This window comes from Protomyces lactucae-debilis, assembly GCF_002105105.1.
Source record: "Protomyces lactucae-debilis strain 12-1054 chromosome Unknown BCR37scaffold_21, whole genome shotgun sequence".
NCBI classification, from domain to species: domain Eukaryota; kingdom Fungi; phylum Ascomycota; class Taphrinomycetes; order Taphrinales; family Protomycetaceae; genus Protomyces; species Protomyces lactucae-debilis.
This window is the reverse complement of record NW_024468013.1, coordinates 191,640-209,937: the sequence shown is the minus strand read 5'-3', so window position 1 is coordinate 209,937 and position 18,298 is coordinate 191,640. Positions and strand designations below refer to the sequence as shown.

General features: G+C 50.8%; 7 protein-coding genes across 7 annotated transcripts; 4 read left to right on the top strand and 3 right to left on the bottom strand.

Annotated features, from left to right (window-relative positions):
* Nucleotides 1-104: 104 nt before the first annotated feature.
* Nucleotides 105-3,191, bottom strand: BCR37DRAFT_389301 (uncharacterized protein; the record flags this gene model as incomplete). The annotated part of the gene is made up of 2 exons (XM_040870718.1): nucleotides 105-3,037; nucleotides 3,080-3,191. The coding sequence occupies 2 exons, from the start codon at nucleotides 3,189-3,191 to the stop codon at nucleotides 105-107; spliced, it is 3,045 nt and encodes a 1,014-aa protein (XP_040722886.1).
* Nucleotides 3,192-5,314: 2,123 nt separating this feature from the next.
* BCR37DRAFT_395126 (uncharacterized protein) lies at nucleotides 5,315-8,146 on the bottom strand (the record flags this gene model as incomplete). Its single annotated transcript, XM_040871580.1, has 2 exons — nucleotides 5,315-7,992; nucleotides 8,035-8,146. 2 exons carry the CDS (start codon nucleotides 8,144-8,146, stop codon nucleotides 5,315-5,317), a joined length of 2,790 nt encoding a protein of 929 aa, XP_040722885.1.
* Nucleotides 8,147-9,007: 861 nt separating this feature from the next.
* On the top strand, nucleotides 9,008-11,958 carry BCR37DRAFT_383050 (uncharacterized protein). The gene has a single exon (XM_040870002.1). The coding sequence runs from the start codon at nucleotides 9,338-9,340 to the stop codon at nucleotides 11,807-11,809; it is 2,472 nt and encodes an 823-aa protein (XP_040722884.1). The 5' UTR covers nucleotides 9,008-9,337; the 3' UTR covers nucleotides 11,810-11,958.
* A 100-nt stretch (nucleotides 11,959-12,058) lies between these two features.
* BCR37DRAFT_383049 (kinase-like domain-containing protein) lies at nucleotides 12,059-13,284 on the top strand. Its single transcript, XM_040870001.1, has one exon. It carries the CDS (start codon nucleotides 12,081-12,083, stop codon nucleotides 13,242-13,244), a length of 1,164 nt encoding a protein of 387 aa, XP_040722883.1. The 5' UTR covers nucleotides 12,059-12,080; the 3' UTR covers nucleotides 13,245-13,284.
* Nucleotides 13,285-13,326: 42 nt separating this feature from the next.
* BCR37DRAFT_159938 (Afadin and alpha-actinin-binding-domain-containing protein) lies at nucleotides 13,327-15,125 on the top strand. Its single transcript, XM_040866158.1, has one exon. It carries the CDS (start codon nucleotides 13,380-13,382, stop codon nucleotides 14,784-14,786), a length of 1,407 nt encoding a protein of 468 aa, XP_040722882.1. The 5' UTR covers nucleotides 13,327-13,379; the 3' UTR covers nucleotides 14,787-15,125.
* A 69-nt stretch (nucleotides 15,126-15,194) lies between these two features.
* Nucleotides 15,195-16,518, top strand: BCR37DRAFT_383047 (uncharacterized protein). The gene is made up of 2 exons (XM_040870000.1): nucleotides 15,195-15,503; nucleotides 15,548-16,518. The coding sequence occupies exons 1-2, from the start codon at nucleotides 15,281-15,283 to the stop codon at nucleotides 16,348-16,350; spliced, it is 1,026 nt and encodes a 341-aa protein (XP_040722881.1). The 5' UTR covers nucleotides 15,195-15,280; the 3' UTR covers nucleotides 16,351-16,518.
* BCR37DRAFT_361547 (uncharacterized protein) lies at nucleotides 16,359-18,296 on the bottom strand. The gene is made up of 6 exons (XM_040868230.1): nucleotides 18,119-18,296; nucleotides 17,918-18,065; nucleotides 17,827-17,863; nucleotides 17,559-17,766; nucleotides 17,089-17,514; nucleotides 16,359-17,046 (listed from the first exon to the last, which is right to left on the bottom strand). Exons 1-6 carry the CDS (start codon nucleotides 18,134-18,136, stop codon nucleotides 16,570-16,572), a joined length of 1,314 nt encoding a protein of 437 aa, XP_040722880.1. The 5' UTR covers nucleotides 18,137-18,296; the 3' UTR covers nucleotides 16,359-16,569.
* Nucleotides 18,297-18,298: the final 2 nt, after the last annotated feature.

The following is an 18,298-nucleotide window of genomic DNA, read 5'->3' as shown; positions in this document are numbered from 1 at the left end:
ATGCTGAGAACCCAATCATGATTAAGATATAGAATATGAAGAATATGTATAGAGAAGATTGAGAATCCAGATTAGATGAATGCCCAACGAACTTGAACGAAGCATCAGACGCCCGTAGTCTTGACAAGCGAATAGTCGAGATAGTAGCATTCGGTGACTTTGCCTCCCGTGATGCTGCTTTGCACGGCATCACTCATGAGTGTGGTTGCACCAGACGTTGGGTCTTTTGCCACAAAGAGCATCGTCCCTCGAGACGGGATGTCGCAGGTAATGACATAGAAGATGTTTTGCTGGTTGTCGAGTGCACCGATAGCCGACACACCATCGCCATAGTCGATGGACTGGAAGCTGAGAAGAGTTGCCGTTTTGGGAGTCAGGGAATCGATGTTTGTCCTGAGTCGCGAAACACCGAGCTTGTTCATCTCATCGTCGTAGAAGAACATGTATTGCTCTCGCGGATTGGCAATGATGAGTTCTTCGTCATCCAAGAAGAAGTCAATAAGCCCGGCATTTTGACCAGCGTTGGCCACCTCCTCTAGGTAGAAGTTACCATCCGGATCGCTGAGCCAGAGAAGCTGGTTGTCTTTGTTGACAATGCGAACAAGTGTCTCATCAGCAGTGAGGTTGAGACCAGCTGCGGCCGAAGAGTTGAACGTACTTTTGCTGAGAAGATCGGTGGGCAGAGTGTAGCCATCAAGAGAGTCACTCGCATTGAATGTAGTGAGATCTTCCAGTCGGCCGACAGTCACCGTGCCGCCACCTCCAGCCGAAGATGACGGGGCCGGTGCCGCACCGCTTGCACTTTGCTGTTGCCTCTTTGCTACTGGAAGTTGTGGCTCAGGTGAGGCCTCAGCAGATACTTGAGACGAAGACTGGGTCGCAGGCTCGGTCGTTGTCTGGGGCTCAGGCGAAGGATTAGTCGTTGTCTGGGGTTCAGGCGAAGGATTAGTCGTTGTCTGAGGCTGAGGCTGAGGCGAAGTATCAGTCGATGTCTGAGGTTGAGGAGCGGCATCAGTCGTTGCCTGAGGTTGAGGCCCAGTATCAGCCGCGAACGGTGTGTCTGGCGCTTCTTGCTGCACGGTTGCACTTGACGGAGCATCCTCGACGCCCGCAATCTGGAAACAAGATTTGGCAACGGGGACCGCAAAATCAAAGATAGGATAGCTGCTGGTGCCAACGACCGCATAGACCTTGTTGAAGAGATTGACGTTCGTGTCGACACCTTTACAGCCATTGATGGTAACAAGTCTTGGCGCTTCAGTGGCAGAAGCATACAAGGCAATGGCAGCATCCAGATGTACACCTGGCTTCTCAACTAGAGCAATGTCGCGCTTGAATTTGCCGCTGAGGACATCAATACCGAATGCAATACTGACAGGTAGGCCAATATCGACAGATCCCTTTACTTGACCCTTGGCCTCGAAGCGCTTGGTGAAGACTGGCGAAAAGTTGCGCTGGAAACTGTTGCTCGACCGAAGAGCATCAACACGAGCTTCAAAGTTGTTGATTTCGACGCGAGCACCGGCCAAGAATTGACTTTGCAACTCAAGGCCAAAGTCGGCTTCGACCTCAAAGATCAAAGCTGGACCAACGCGGTAAAAGGGCTGCACACTGAGTCCAGGAACACCAACCTCAGCAAGCTTCTTCTTGTACGTCCTCTTGAATGCCTTCTTTGCATCAATACCGATGTTAACCTCGGCGGCAATGCTGCCACTTATGCCGATATATGCTTGTGTGAAGCCTTGAATGAGGTTGGCAGCAAGGCGGCCAGCAATGGTAACTGAACCCGAAGTGCCACAGTCGACACACCAGGCGCTCAAGTCATCTCCTTGCGTAATGGAGATGGCCTTGCCAATGAAAGGCGACGTGTCGTAGGTGTAATCGGTGGGAGGAAACTGCAATGACTTTTTGGTCTCCAGGGTTCTGTCAATTGATGTGAGTTCCTGAATCGTGTTCTTCACCACCTGCACCACCTTTTTGACTGGCTCAACCACGTATCTCTGCACAGCGTTCTTGATGCTGCGGAAGGCCTTCTTGAACCATGAGCAACACCTCTTGTTCAGACGGGACTCTTTATAGTCGGAGATCATCTGTCTTTTTGCAAAGTCGCGCTTGTCGAGGAGGAAGCTCGTGTCATCAAGGGTCGCACCGGGTGCAATCTCATTGACACCAGCTGCCAGATCGCTCTTGAAGTCAATGTAACCCAGTTGACGATCAAGACAATCATCAAAGTCGTCCCCGAAAGCACACGAGGGAAGACCGTTTGTTGAAACAACAGGTCTCGATGTACCCAGGCCCTTTGAACCCGTCTTGGTGTCTGAGTAAAGGGGTACCACGTCCTTGCCAAATTCAGCATCAAAGTGCTTCACCGCGGATTCAGCCCCGCCATCGATACCCTGTACCGTACATTTGAGCTGCTGGATATTGCAAACAATGCTAACGGCAGTAAAGTAGGTATTGCCTCCAAGGTTGTAGTCTGGCGAGCCGGGCAGGAATGCAACAAGCACCACTGCGGCTTGCCCAGCGGGAAGCCATTGTGTTGCAGCGTATTGGACGGCTTGCGCATTGGTGAATTGCAATTCCATCACATTCGGGCCTGCATATGAAGCCACAATGTAATCTGTATGGTCAATCACCACTGCCGGGTGATGGAAATCAAGATCAATGTTGGAGAAATCGCGTTGCACAGCGACGCCCTCCGGAGTTGTGGCATACTGAATGGTCGTCTGAATGGAAGGCTCGAAATGAACAGGGTCGCTGGTATCGATAAACGAGGGAATTACAGGCGCAAGCACAGCGATGGTCTGCAGATTGACCCATGCAGGCTGGTCTTCGCTGGAAGCATATGCAGTTTGTGTGTACGCTGGCGCTTGCAAAATGGTGGTAAACTCAATGCCAATTTTGATAATGACAGGAACAACGGTACTCGGGTCGAAGGGGACGGTCACTGTGGTTATCTCAATCACTGGTGTGCCACCAATACCGGCGACCGCAGCGTTTGCGGAAGTCCCATTGCTTCCAGCGACCAGGACAGAGACTGTTCATTGTCAGCTTTTTGTTTCATTGAGTGTTCGTTTACCTGATGCAGCGTTGCCTGTTGAATTTGTTACAAGTCCGGTGTTGTTGGAGCCAAAGGGTATCGTTATTGCAGAGACGAGCGATAGCAGGAACCCTGCAGAGACGACAAGCATTGCCGGTCACTTGTGCAAGAGTAGAAGACGCTGCGCTTCAACAATGGAGGAGACAGTTGAGCTTGCCATCGGGTGGCCATGGCCATAGATATATACATGAGATTCTTCGGCTGCAGTCTGTGCCTTCTCCGGTGTCTCGCCTCAGTCGCCTGGCCGCTAGAGACCCGGGGTCGGGGGAGATTGAGCTCGAGCCTGGTCGGACGGGCTGGCATTGCCTGACATTGCCCGTCAAGTATGTTAATTCCAGGCAGTCTTTCACGTCGCCGGCAGTGGATGACTAGAACTGGAAACGCGCATCCAAATTGGGGTGTGTTTGTTTGTGATGATTTCAACGGGAGTCCGGGACACCACGGTCCACGGTAGAGTCCAATGTTGGTAACCTAGTAAACCTCAATTTGCGTGCGAGTTGCAAACAAGCGAGCATGTTCATTGACACGATTTGACAGGATCCCTGAGACTCTGACTCTGAGTCTCTTATCAGAGTCTTATGATTCATGAGATAAGTTGATATCACACTAATGTGCCCCGAGTCTTGACTGGACGACTCCATAAGCTCAAAGCCTTCTGTGATTGACGATATGACAATTCACGATTCACGAAGCACTACCACTGTTCAATGAATGTCATTCAGTGATTGACGGTCCTGGCGGATCGTGTCATTCGTGTCACGACTCACGAGTCACGAGTCACGATGCACGAAGCGTGTGCCAAGTTGCCAACTTCAAACCTTCAAACTTCAAAGGCCCAGACTCCAGAGCGGCAGAGCCTCAGAGTCCTGGAATTCGAAAAGTGATGGATCTGAATTGGAAGGAGTCGCGCTTAAGCAAACTCGACATCCATGATCCCTCTCACGATTCACGAATCACGATGCTGGCTCGTGATCAGCCAGGCTTACTGCTGCTGAAGATACTGCAGCCTAGGCACTGACAGTCTGACACTGACTCTGCACTGACACTGACTCTGCACTGAGTCTGCACTGAGTCTGCACTCAATATGCAGGCTAGAAGTCCCTGAGACAAGGTTGACGACCGTTCGAACCGTTCGGTTCGAGCACCAGCGCTTGTCAGTGACCTTGTCACTGCTTGTCTACCATGTCTAGTCACTCAGACTATAGTGGCTCTGCGTAGCTATAGCTATGAGGCCAGGTCGCCAGGGTTTGCCAGATATGAATCATATGATTCGTGATCATGGTCTGACATACTTGTCGAGTCAATGTCGACGCGTACCGCGGCGTACGGTGTACCTTGCCGTGCCGTGCCGCCTTGGCCCGCCCGTGCGTCGTCAACTGTGGTCACGCGTATCGGCCGTCGCGTCCAGTACAAGTCAAATACGACGCTAAGGCCGAATTTACATTCCAGTTCCTCGTGTCGAGTCGACTCCGATCAATATGACTTGATTCCCTGTCAATCGGCCAGAAGACTACTACTACACACGGCTACTTTGCTATATCACAATTGTGCTCTGATACGCACGCGCCGACCTACTCGCTGAGCTGAGAAGTATCTCTCACAAGACGCCGGAAACGGCTGTCGGCCAGTCTCTTGCGCGACGAAGTAGATTGGCAGTCTTGAAGCTCAACGACAAGCAAACGAGACTGTGTCAGCTTAGCTAAAAGCTCGTCGACGGGCAGTCAGTACGCATTGAGAATCCGAATCACATACGCAGTTTGTCCAGATGCCCATCACGAATCAGGTACTCTGCTGAATAAAGATTGCACGATTGTTTCACGTGCATAGTTTGGCAATCGATGCTGTTGAGTCTTGAGATCTCAAAGTGATGATTCACGCGGTCGCCATCTCACCTGACAATGCCTGCGAGCTGACAGACTTGATGTCCCTCTGTTCGACGAGGCGTACAGACACACGCGAATTGACCTTGACGACTGTGTCAAGCAAGAGAAGCAGCAAGTCAATCATCAACTACGATCTCGTCAATGCAAAGGGGAATGTTGTATTTTACGATTGTCATCCTCATATCTCTCAGCCATAGGTCCTACAGGCTAGCATAATGACTTCGACAAATGCCGAAAGCTTTATCAGATCAAGAGATAGATCATGAAGGATATGTACGGAGAAGCTTGAGAAAATTGATTAGATATGTGCCCGACGGACTTGACAAAGACATCAGACGTCCGTAGCCTTAACAAGCGAATAGTCGAGATGGTAGCAGTCGGTGACTTTGCCTCCCGTGATGCTGTTTTGCACGGCATCACTCATCAGTGTCTTTGCACCAGACGTTGGGTCTTTTGCCACAAAGAGCATCGTCCCTCGAGACGGGATGTCGCATGTCATGACATAGAACATGTTTTGCTGATGGTCAAAGGCACCGATAGCCGATGAATCATCGCCATAGTCGATGGACTGAAAGCTCAGAAGAGTTGCCGTTTTGGGAGTCAGGGAATCGATGTTTGTCCTGAGTCGAGAAACACCGAGCTTGTTCATCTCGTCGTCGTAGAAGAACATGTCTTGCTCTCGTGGATTGGCAAAGACAAGCGCTTCGTCGTGCGAGATGAAGTCAATGAGCCCGGTACTTTCATCAGCCTTGGACATCTCCGCCAGGTAAAAATTGCCATCCGGATCGCTGAGCCATAAAAGCTGGTTATCCTTGTTGACGATGCGAACGAGTACTTCATGGTCAGTGAGATTGACACCAGCTGCTGCCGACGAGATTGGAGCTTTGCTGAGAAGGTCGGTGGGTACAGCGTAGCCATCAAGAGAATCGCTTGAATTGAAGGTTGTGAGATGTTCAAGCTGGCCGACCATGACCGTGCCGCTACCGTCCGCCGTGGATGTTGGAGTCGCCTCAGCAGGATTGGCTGAGAATGGTGTATTTGGTGCTTCTTGCTGCACAGTTGCACTGGATGGCGCATCCTGAACGCCTGCGATTTCGAAACAGGACTCAGCGACAGGGACTGCAAAGTCAAAGATAGGATAGTTGATGGTGCCAACGACCGCATAGACCTTGTTGAAGAGATTAACGTTCGTGTCGACACCTTTACAGCCATTGATGGTAACAAGTCTTGGCGCTTCAGTGGCAGAAGCATACAAGGCAATGGCAGCATCCCAATGGACACCTGGCTGGTCAACTAGAGCAATGTCGCGCTTGAACTTTCCGCTGAAGACGTCAATGCCGAATGCAATACTGACTGGTAGACCAATATCCACAGATCCCTTCACTTGACCCTTCGCCTCGAAGCGCTTGGTTAGGACTGGCGAAACATTGCGCCCAAAGCTCTTGCTCGAATGAAGAGCATCAACACGAGCTTCAAAGTTGTTGATTTCGACGCGAGCACCGGCCAAGAACTGACTTTGCAACTCAAGTCCAAGGTCTGCTTCGACCTCAAAGACCAAAGCTGGACCAACGCGGTAAAAGGGCTGCACACTGAGTCCAGGAACACCGATTTCAGCAAGCTGCTTCTTGTAAGTCTTTGTGAGTGGTCCCTTGGCGTCTATGCCGAGATTGACCTCCGCAGCAATGCTGCCATTTAGGCTGATATATGCCTGTGTAAAGCCGTCAATGAGGTTAGCAGCAAGGCGACCAGAGATTGAAACGGAGCCTGAGGTGGAACAGTCTACACACCATGCGCTCAAGTCATCATCTTGCACAATGGAGATGGCCTTGCCATTGAAAGGCGATTTGTCGTACGAATAATGGGTGGAAGGAAATTGAAATGACGTTTTTGTCTTCAAAGTCTTGTTAATTGTTGTAGACTCCTGAATTGCGTTCTGCACTAATTGCACCGGTTTCCTGACTGGCTCGATGACGTTTTTCTGCATGGCGTTCTTGATGCTGCGGAAGACCTTTTTCAACAACGAGCGAAACTTCTTGTTTCGACGAGACTTCTTGTAATTGGAAATCATTTTTCGTTTCGCTGAATGTCGCTTGTCGGCAGGGTGGCTCTTGTCGTTGCGTGTCGCACCGGTCACGGTCTTATCGACACCAGCCGCGAGATGCTTTTTGAGGGTGATGTAGCCCAATTGACGATCAAGACATTCATCAAAGTCGTCTCCGAAAGCACATGCGGGAAGGCCATTGGTTGAGACAACAGGTTTTGATCTGCCCAGTCCTTGCGAATCCGTCTCTGAGTTTGAGTCCTGGGGAACCTCGTCCTTGCCAAATTCCGCACTAAAGTGCTTCACTGCTGATTCTACCCCGCCGTCGATACCTTGTGCTGTGCACTTGAGCTGCTGTATATTGCAGGCAATACTGACGGCAGTGAAATACGTATTGCCTCCCAGCTTATAGTCTGCGGAGCCAGGCAAGAATGTAACAAGCACCACTGCAGCTTGTCCAGCGGGAAGCCATTGCGTGGCAGCGTATTGGACAGCTTGCTCGTTGGTGAAATGCAACTCCATCACATTCGGATTCACATAGGAAGCCTGGATATAGTCTGTATGATCAATCACCACTGCAGGGTGATGGAAGTCGAGCTCGATATTGGAGAAGTCGCGTTGAGCAGTGGCGCCATTCGGGGTAGTGGCATACTGGATAGTCTTTTGAATGGAAGGCTCATAGTGAATAGGGTCGCTGGTGTTGATGAATCCGGGAATGACAGGCGCGAGGACAGCGATGGTTTGCGAATTGACCCATGCAGGCTGGTCTTCAATGGACGCATATGAATTTTGCGTGTAAGCTGGTGCTTGTAGAATGGTTGTGAGTTTCGTGCCAATTTTGATAACGACAGGCACGACCGTACTCAGGTTGAAGGTACTGGTCGTTGTTGTGACCAGAGTGCGACCATCGGTACCGTCGACCGCAGCGTTCACAGAAGTACTACTGGTCCCGGATACTTGGGCAGAAACTGTGCATTGTCAGCTCCTTGTCTCATCGAGACTTCGTTTACCTGAGAGAGCGCTGTCTGTTGAAACTGTAACGGAGTCGGTCTTCTTGAAGCCAAAAGGGATCGTTGTTGCAGAGATAGATGACAGTAGGAACCCAGCAGAGTGGAGGAGCATTGCCGTTGACTTGTGAGGAAGAAGAACACGCTGCAGTCCAGCAACAGGGTCGAGTGTTGAGCTTGCGGCAGGACGGCGGCAGGAAGATGCGCCTATGATCATGGCCGCAAATTCACATCGCGTTCTTCAGGCACTCTCCTGGATCTCCCTTCCTTGCGGAGGCTCACAGGAGATTGAGCGCGAGTGTCGTGCTGCTCGTGATGTACAGCGCGCGCCTCCTAAATGGGTCATGATTGTTTGTCGTAGCTTTGACAGGGACAAGCGACGAATCAATCCTAAGACAAGGAAGCCACAGTATCTAGTGAAGGTTGTCAAGCTCAAGTTGCAATGGAGCCAGAGGATCTTCCAATGTCATTTGCATTGTGGCTGTCGTGCGAGCCAAAAGTCCAAATAGCTACAGGCGTCTCCTGAGTCTCCTCACTGTTCTCAGGTCCTCCTGCTGTGGGCATGTGAATCGAGCCTCAGAGCCTCAGGCCCTTAGTGATCCAATGGGCACTTTCAATGTGCAGCAGGTACAGATCTAGACAGCTCAGTCAAAAACAAGCGATACATTCAAAGCACGACTGGTATCTTTGCAGTCCATCGCAGGTGACGATTGAAGAGTAGGCACTGGTTCTCTGGTCATGACGAGGGTGCAAGAATGCTGCAGCAATGTCTGGCGTACACTCTATAGATAGTATAGGATGAGCTCTGTAGTCACGTGCTTGTTCTATTCCTGCCTCAGAGTGACTGAGCAGGAGTCGGCAGGAGTGGCCCAGCTGCAGCGAGTGAATGAGCAAAATTGCAAATTACAGCGCAGAGGAGCCAAGTGAAGTAAGTCTGCTGCTGCTGCTGCGCTTTCTCCTGCTCGCTGCCCCTGCCCGCACACACAAAATCTCATCAACACACACAACCCAAGCAACACGCCCCCTCCATTCCACCCAACACTCGCCCGGCACACACAGCGCACACACGCGCAACACCCGCCCTTACCCTCACACACCGGGCCTCATCTCCGGCTACCTCCCTCCGACTATCCGCCGCTCTTTCACCCACTCGCGCTCACACTTCACCTGCTGAATTACGAAAGCTTGAAAAAGACGACCAGAGGCGATCTCCTCTTCTGCTTTCTAAGCGTCTATCTACAGACTCAATCTTGAGACTCACATAAGTTCCCTGGCCGCGACTTGAAACATCACACCTGCTGCCAACATGCGGATAGCGACACGCCTCCTTTCACAGGCCCTCTTATTCCTCTTCTGCCTCACCAGCAGTACCTTCGCCCTTGGCCCCGAAAGACAACTCTCGACGAGTGCCTTGCAAACATGCATGGACAACTCGGGCCTCTCTGCGACCGAATTTAACGTCGTCTTCACACCAAACAACAATACCCTCTCCTTCAGTATCACTGCTAAAAGTATCATCTCCGGAAACGTCGTCGTCTACCTCGAAGTCTATGCGTACGGTCTACGAGTTGTTCAACGCACCATCGATCCTTGCGAAAGCGATATCGATCAGCTCTGTCCCGTTGAAGCCGGAAACATCAACCCTAGTGGCAATGTCAAGGTGGGTAGTGATGTGATTGGCCAAATCCCAGGCATTGCCTTCACCGTGCCTGATGTGGATGCGTGGGTCAAGGTTGTCATTAATGACACGGCAACAGGCAAGCAAGTCGCTTGTCTTCGTGCCGATATCACAAATGGCCGCTCTGTGGACGTCGAAGCTGTTGCTTGGGTAACGGCTGGTATTGCCGCTATTGCACTCCTCGTTTCGATTATTGTGAGTGGTCTCTCGCATCCAAATGCAGCCGCTCACGTCGCTACCAATGCCGTTGCACTTTTGCTCTATTTCCAAGGTCAAGCCATTGTTGGCACACTTGCAGTCACGTACCCGCCCATTGTCCGCAGTTGGACTCAAAACTTTGCTTGGTCACTTGGTATCATCAATGTGGGTTGGATGCAGGATATCTTTACCTGGTACATCAAGTCTTCTGGCGGCTCACCATCCACGTTCCTCAACAGCGGCAAATTGTTGACCATTGTGCTGTCGAAGCGGGATGTCATTATGGACTCGCTCATGAGCAGAGATGTCGGTTCGTCGCTTGCTAAGCGTGCTGTTGCAAAAGACCCATCTGCCAACGTCGACGTGCTTTCTGGTATTGATCGACTTGCTTATGTCGCCGGCATCGAAGACACCAATCTCTTCATTACAGGTATTTCCTGGTACATGATCCTCATTGGTGTGGCTGTTCTTGCACTACTGCTGTTCAAGGGTATCATCACGTTATTGACACGCAAGGGCAAGCTCTCGCAAGACAAGTTTATCGAGTTTCGTCAAGGCTGGAAGATTGTCCTGAAGGGGATGATTTTCAGACTCGTCCTCGTCTCCTACCCGGCCGTCACACTCTTGTGTGTTTGGGAACTGACTGTTCGTCATTCTGCTGGTTGTGTCGTGTTGGCCATTGCCATTCTCGTGGTCATGTCTGGATTACTGGGTTATGCTGCGTTTCGCGTTGTTCGCCTTGCACGACGATCTCTCGAGTTGCACAAGAATGCAGCGTATATCCTCTTCAGTGACCCAAAGCAGCTCTCACGATGGGGATTCCTGTATGTGCAGTTCCGCGCTGCTGTGTATTGGTTTGTGATTCCCTTGCTCGCTTATCTCTTGCTCAAGGGTATCATTGCCGGTGCAGGCCAAGGATCACAATACTTCCAGGCAGGTGCGCTCCTTGCCATTGAAGTCATCTACTTCTTGATGGTCGTCATCATCAAGCCTTTTATGGATAAACGAACCAACATCTTCAATTACGCCATTGTCAGTGTCAATGCTCTCAACGCCATCATCATCCTCTTCCTGACGGATGTCTTTAAGCTCAAGGGTATCGTTCGCGGCGCTATGGGTGTCATCTTCTTTGTCCTCAACGCCATCTTTGCAACCATCTTGCTGATTATGATCATCTGCTCCTGCTGCTATGCGCTCTTTGCAAAGAACCCAGATATCCGTTACCAGCGCATGAAGGACGAACGCAACAGCTACCTCAAATCCAAAATCAACCTCGACAGCACCACCGAACTCGACCATATCCCCTCTGAATCCTCCAGGTCCGGTAGTGCTGGTCGTAAGGAGATGTTTAGCGAGAGCGATATCGTGGATGAGTACAGCAAGGAAATGTCGAGTCATACGACTTTTGCAGGATCCAGTAGTTCTTTGGTGAAACCAGGAATGCTCAATACGAGTTTCATGCCAGCCTCACCGAGTGGTGAGCATGAAGCATTGTTTGCACCCACACGCGGCGTTGCAGATCACGATAATGCCTCTTACCACAGCAACCATTCTGGACAAAATCTGGCATACGCCCGCTACAACCCCGCGAGTCCTGTGGTTCGTACGCATTCTCCGGGGATTGTGGGACAAGGGTACTATGGATCTCCTGTCTCAGCGGACGGTCGCCGTTCACCTGCTGTGCAAAACTTTTCAACACGTTCACCGAGTGGTGCTGGACAACCCTTTGTTCGGGCAGCCATGCCGACGCATCAATCTGCTGGATTAGCGGCGTTGCAACAAGGTGGTGGTAGTGGTGGTTTGCGAGAGCCAAGTTTACCATTTGCTGCACCGACTGCTAGGCGTGGGTCTGCTTCGAATAATGATGAAGACCGATGGCGTGTGGGTGTTGGCTATCACTAGTCAGGTTGGTATGTGCTCTGTTTTCCCATCTTCTCTTTGCGGCATGTATCTCTCGTATGCTGCGTATCATAGTCGCGTCGTGTCTCAATCCAAATGCAATGTTGTTCCATCTATCTCTGCCTCAACCATCCTATACTGTCATAGTCACCTGTCTGTAGACACCTTACACTATATACATGTAGTCAATTTAGTCATCGGGAGTCGTTCCTGAAGTCTTAAATTTTGGTCAACTTCACTCATCCAGACACATCGACACTCACCAAACACATCCATGGAGCAAGCAGAAGACGCCGATGTCTGCCCTCCTCTCCAGAGACTACACATAGCAACGCACCCTACACCAACAACACCAGCATCCATGTCTTCTTCCAAAATTAACAACAATTATCAGTGTGGTAGTCCAAGCGCATACAGCGATACCTCCTCTCAACCCTCCCCTGAACTATCCAGTACCTCTTGGGTCTCACATCCCTCCCCGGCGCGTGCACAACAGCAGTTACAGCAAAAAAGGGAAGAAGCGCAGCACCATCGACGTGTTGTGAGTTTGGAGATTCACAAATACCTGGCCTCTCTGGATGCTGAAGCAGCCTCAACGCCTTGTGTGGAGAAGCTTGAGCTCGGCGCAGTCTTGGGTGAAGGCGCACAAGCAACAGTGAGGGAAGCGCAGTATGCAGGACACACTGTCGCTGCGAAAAGTCCAAGGAGTAAAATGGCGATCGCTGCATTATACAGGGAAGCGGGTGTTCTACAGCATCTACACAGACATCCTCTAGCGCAAAAGTACTTGACTGGATTTGTTGCGCTCAAGGAAGATGACAAGGCGCCGTTGTTGTTGCTCGAGCGGGCACAGTCTGATTTGTGGCGTTTGATTGAAGAGGCAAGGACTGAAGCAGCGCGTGATGCACCAGTCTTTGGGGAAGTTGGATGGCGAGCGTTAGCGCTCTCTGCAGCGTCCTCTGTCGCTTACTTGCACAGTATTGGCTTCGTGCATGGCGACATCAAACCTGAAAACTTCTTGGTATTTGGATCAGGAGACGAACGAACGCTGAAGCTTACTGATTTTGAAGCAGCGACGAGTACGGATCCCACTTCTCCTTTTGCAGCGGATAAGCAGACGGGGGGTATCGCAGGGACACACTATACAACTGCGCCTGAACTGCTACGAATGGACGCAGGCGGTTCAACAACAGCCTCAGATTGCTTTGCGTTAGGTGTGACACTACTGTGCCTGGCTACGGGAGAGCAACCTTATGCTGGTGCTAGAAATGGGATTGAGAGTGTCATGATGGCACAGTCTGGGAATCCTGTTCGGTATGCCCAGAATCAAGGCAGATTGGTGCCGCGTGTCTTGGAGATTGTACAAGGATTATGTTGCAAGAAGCCCGAGGAGCGATGGAGTGCAGAGGAGTGTTTGCGTCGGTTGGAGGCGATGTAGAGAAGAGAGCTAGTTGTGACTGTATCAATCCCGTTGCCATTTCCCAATTTCCTTTGATTTCCGCAAACGAAAACAAAAACATCCAAGACGAAGCAGACCAAAGTAGACCAATCTACACTCTCTCTGTCTGCAGCCATGTCCGCTCCGCCCTTTGGCAAGACGCGCTTCTGCGATGATGCCAATATTGCTCAATCACGCTCATACATCAACACGTCCCTCTACGCTCGAGGTTTCGTACGCGATGCCTCTGCCGCCCTCAAATTCAATTCAGCAGACGCGCCCACCGTCATCAACTTGGTGTATGACTTTCTCAAGCGTAGTGAGTGGGAAGAGTTACAGCGTGAACGACTCACAACACGCGTCAGGCAAGATGCGGGAGATTTGGAGTCTCTACGCCAACAAAATGATAAATTAACCTCGCGTGTCGCACAGCTTGAACAAGCTGCTGGTGTTGCCAAGAACCATTTGGCTGCTGCAAAGCAAGAGACGGCCGGTGCGATAAGGGAGACGAAGTTGCAGAAGGATCAGTTATCACGCGTTTCACTGGCTCTGCAGCACATCAAAACACAGATGGCAAATGACTTGCGCAAGCGGGATCTACAAATTGCACGGCTCAAGGAACAATTTCTTGATGGGGCCTTGTCGAGCACGAACCTACAAGGTAGTCGTCGTGGCGGTAAACTGACCGGTCTCATGCGAATCCACGGATCCGGTAGTGTTAGGGCACAACCCATGCAGCACGATACGCGTGCTGCATTACAGCTACAAGCTGAATCAGAGCAGCAACTCACCACCATGGTTCAAGAAGTCGCACAGGAGAATGATGCCCTAGCTGAATTACTACAAGCGACTCTTGCATCGCTTGAAAGTCTTGTCCCGCTTGAAGAGGCTGAAGATGCTGCAGCGCCGCTTGTACGATCGGTGGCACAAAGTATCATTATGCTTGAAGCTCAGCTACAGGTTCGATTGACTGCATTGCGCAGTATGCTGGAAATGCCAAATTACGTTCCACTCGAAGAAGTCGAGCGTAGAGATATTCGCATTAGCGAGTTGTCTTTGCGACTGCAACAAATTGAGACGGAATGGTCAGCGGCACGGAGTGTTCTCAAGGGACTCACTGCATCTGTGCTGTCTACCGGACAAGCAGCGAAACCCAACAACCCAGACGACATCCTGAGTGACGGTGTGGAACAGCTGAGTAAAGTCGATGCAGCCATTGCAGCAAGTTCTAGCATCTTGCAAGAAACACCACGCGCGAAAATCAACACGGCACAACCAGCAACATTGTTGCGAGCCATGGCAAAGACACCGTTGGTGATTGGTCAGGAGAATGGTAAGATGGGTACGATGCGAGGTGCGTTGTCAACAGTCAAGGTGGATGCAAGGTTGATGGGCCTGGATATGCAGGTACCCTTGGTGGATCAAGATGCAACACCGATTCGTGCACGAAAGGCAAGACGTAATAGGCGGACGACGATTGGTTTGTTGCGGCAAGAACAACTTGATGAAGAACTCACACAAGTCCTTGGCCAAGCACAATAGATTCAACAGTATATTTATGTATATGTACACAGTAAAGTCTGTAGATATCTCGAGAAACTCCGTACTGGTAGAATGCGAACCAGAAAGAGCAAAACGCCCCTTATGTGGCCGCCTCAGTAAGCAGAGTGATTAAAGAGAAGCAACGTCAGTCTACGGCCCTTATACAAGGGTCCAGCCAAGAGTCAAGCAGGCGAAACTATCGTTTCCCCGGTCAATCCCTTTCGAGAGACCAGGATGACAGAAACACGAGGACTCAGAGGAATCACTTGCGTGCCTCTCCTTGTGCGCAATGAGAGAAGGATGACTGGGTCCAGTATGGAGAGCAGATGTATAATGATGGAGAGGAGGAAGAGGCGCTCGCTGCAGTTTTGTGCTCTTGCTCCAATCTCGCACGCTCAACACGACGCGACATCGAGTACATACTATACTACAGTCTGGCTACTAGTGCACTTGATCAATACAGCTCAGGGCCCAAGAGGGCCTTCATCAAAGAAATGGCTTCATCTACACAGCTGGATATCGCCATACACCCACTTGTCTTGCTCAACATTAGCGATTTCCACGTACGGCTGCAGGCACAAGCAAGTCGCGATCCATGCATTGGAGTATGTCTTGGTACCTTACATGGCCAGCTCATGACCATTGAGAACAGCTTTGCTCTCAAACAAGCTACAACAACGCTTGATTCTGCATTTCTAAAGACCCAAGTTGAGCTATGTGAGGACCGCCCTAGGATGTATCGTTGGCTGACATGTTTCTAGACAAGCAGACCTTTCCAACGCTAGAACCAGTCGGTGTCTTTGTCGCAGCAAGCAACAGTGGCATGACTGCCGCTCTATCTACTTTCCACGCAGCAGTCAAAGCAGAGTATGAGACCTGCTCACTCTTGCTGCTACTCGATACAGCCGCCCTTCAATCTGGTGCAAGCGGTACAGAGATCCCTCTAAAAGTGCTGGACCCCACAGACACGACAAGCATACGCAGTCTCAAATGGCGACTTGTGACACACGAAGCTGAACGTATTGCTGTTGATCATGTGTCTCGCGCTGCCAATGCAACGCTGCAAGGAAAAAAAGAAGAAGCCTCTGAGGCAACACGCTCCAAACAAGTGCCAGATGTCATTTTGACGCCATCCGAAGAGAGTGATTGTACATTCCTCATCACACAAGAAAATGCATTACAGGTCCTTAGAACGCGGCTACAGCTACTTCACAGGTATGTGGATGCTGTTCAGCAGGGGACATTGTCAGGTGATCCAGGTATCTTACAACGCTTGAATGCCATTCTTGTACGATTGCCAGAATCAGCGCACGTACCTAACGATGCGACACTACAGACTGAACAGGAAGAAACGGCGAGAGAAGTGGCGCTGGTAACATTACTAAGTGATATGATGGCCTTGAGTACACAAATGCGAACCCTCGCAAGTGATGTTGCCAAGACGCGTGGATCTGTTGGTGGCGTTAGGAGTGGACTTGCACGAGGAGCTGCTAGTGGAGGATTCGAGGCGAGTTTGGCGCGTCATGATATGGAGGCTACTGCGGCTGGCTTCCTTTACGAGTAAGGAAAAGGAAAAGGTATCACCTTATTTTTCTTATGGCAAGCTAGCTAGGTAATGATGAGATGGAGAAAAGGAGAGACTCTGCCTTTGTAAGAGACAGTCAGGGGTGCCAAGCAAAACAATGTGAAACAAAGAGACGTTCGTAGTAAAAGAAATGAGATGATGGAAAACGATGATGATGCATTTTGCGTGTGTCGTGGGGGATTGACCAAAGACGGGAGCCTAGTCATCCTGCTTTGTGCCGGGCGTTTCAGCAGCCGAAGAGGTTTCAGTCTCGGCTGCTTTCGTTTGGACAGTCTCCTTCACTGTCTTGACATCATCCGTGTCATCCTCCTTCTCTTCATTCTTGGTCTCTTCCTTGCTCTCAGTCTTACTCTCTGCTTGGGCAGTCGTGGCAGCTTCAACCTTCTCACCGACCTTCTCAGCCGTAGCACTCTCAGCAGCAACAGCAGTCTTGCTGGCTCTAGGAGGTGCATCCATAGCCACCTTGACTGCCAATTCGCGATCATTGTGCTTGTAACCATTCATTGCTTCCAGTGCCGACTGCTGGTGTTGCTTATCAGCAAATGAGACGAAACCAAAGCCACGACCAAGACGCTGTTGACCTTGTTCAGCCATCTTCTTGATGAGCCAGGTGGGGACATCACGCAAAGCAATCTGAGCACCGGTTGGCTCATGCTCTTTGAAGAGATCCTTCAACTAGATTGATTAGTCTTGCAGCAAGGTGAAGCAGACACATACCTGCTCGCTCGTCATTTCAGGTGTCAAGCCATACACAAAGAGAGTCTTCTCAGATGGGATGCCAGCATTCAGTCGAGAGGATGCCCTCTTCTGACGAATCTGCCTCGCATTCCTTGGAGACCTAGCAGACGTCTGTGACTTATCCTCCTTTGATCCATCTTTGGGTGTAGCACCTTCCGTAGGCGTCGTTGTACCATTTTCCTTCTTGGCATCACTCTGGGTGCTCTCCTCAGACTCACCCTCGGTTGTGGCAGCAGGTGTCTTCTTGGTTTTAGTCTTTCGAGGCTTCTTCTTCTTGGCAGGGGTGGAAGTAGCACCCTCTGCAGTCTTGCCTTCATCCAGACCTTCCACTTGACCTGGCATATTGACATCTGCCTTGTCCTCACTCTCAGCTGCAGACTTGTCCGTCTCATCGCTCTTCTCAGTCTGAGTATTAGTAAACCAATAGAACAGCTAGATGAGAATCGAACCTTGGGAGCGCGTGGCTGTCGAGGCTTGCGTTCACTTAAAGGTCGTGCCAACTTGACAGAAATCGTGCGTTCACCCAATTCCTTCCCATGAAGTGACTCAATCGCCTTGTGTGCCTCTTCATCCGTCTTGTAGCCAATGAAGGCAATACCAGCAGGACGAGTTGATTTGTGACGAAAGTTGCGACGTGCAGGGATGGCGATACTGGCACTGGTGCATGTGTTAGTACTGGTTTCAAGTTGTGTCTTTCTAGTGTTGCGAGTCACTTACATCTCTCCTGCCTGAGCAAACAGATCCTTGAGCTCCCCTGAGTCTTGTTAGCATGCTTTTCTCATGCAGCGTGCTGGATGGAAGTTGATACCTTCAGTGGTAGCGTAGCTCAAGTTACCCACATACACTCTGTGCGACTCGTCAATAGGACTAGGGTCCTTGCTCGCAGGTGTCTGTGTTTCCTTGGTTGCTGCGTCCACAATAGCCGTCTCTTGCAGCTTCTGGGCAAGTTCCTGGGTCTGCAGGGACAGGTCAGCGTGCACTCGGTGCAGGGTTGGGGAGTATGGCGTACATCGAGCGTCACAGACATGATGGGGATCTAGCGTGGATGGTGAGTGTTGTCTTCTTGTCTTTGTTCTGCTTGAGGATCTGCTGAGTGAGTGCAGGTGTGTCGAGGGCAGGTGAGAAGGATGGAGAGTGCTGCTGCCTGGATGTTGCTGCTGCTGCTCTGTGGCCTTTGCTTCGTTGCGTG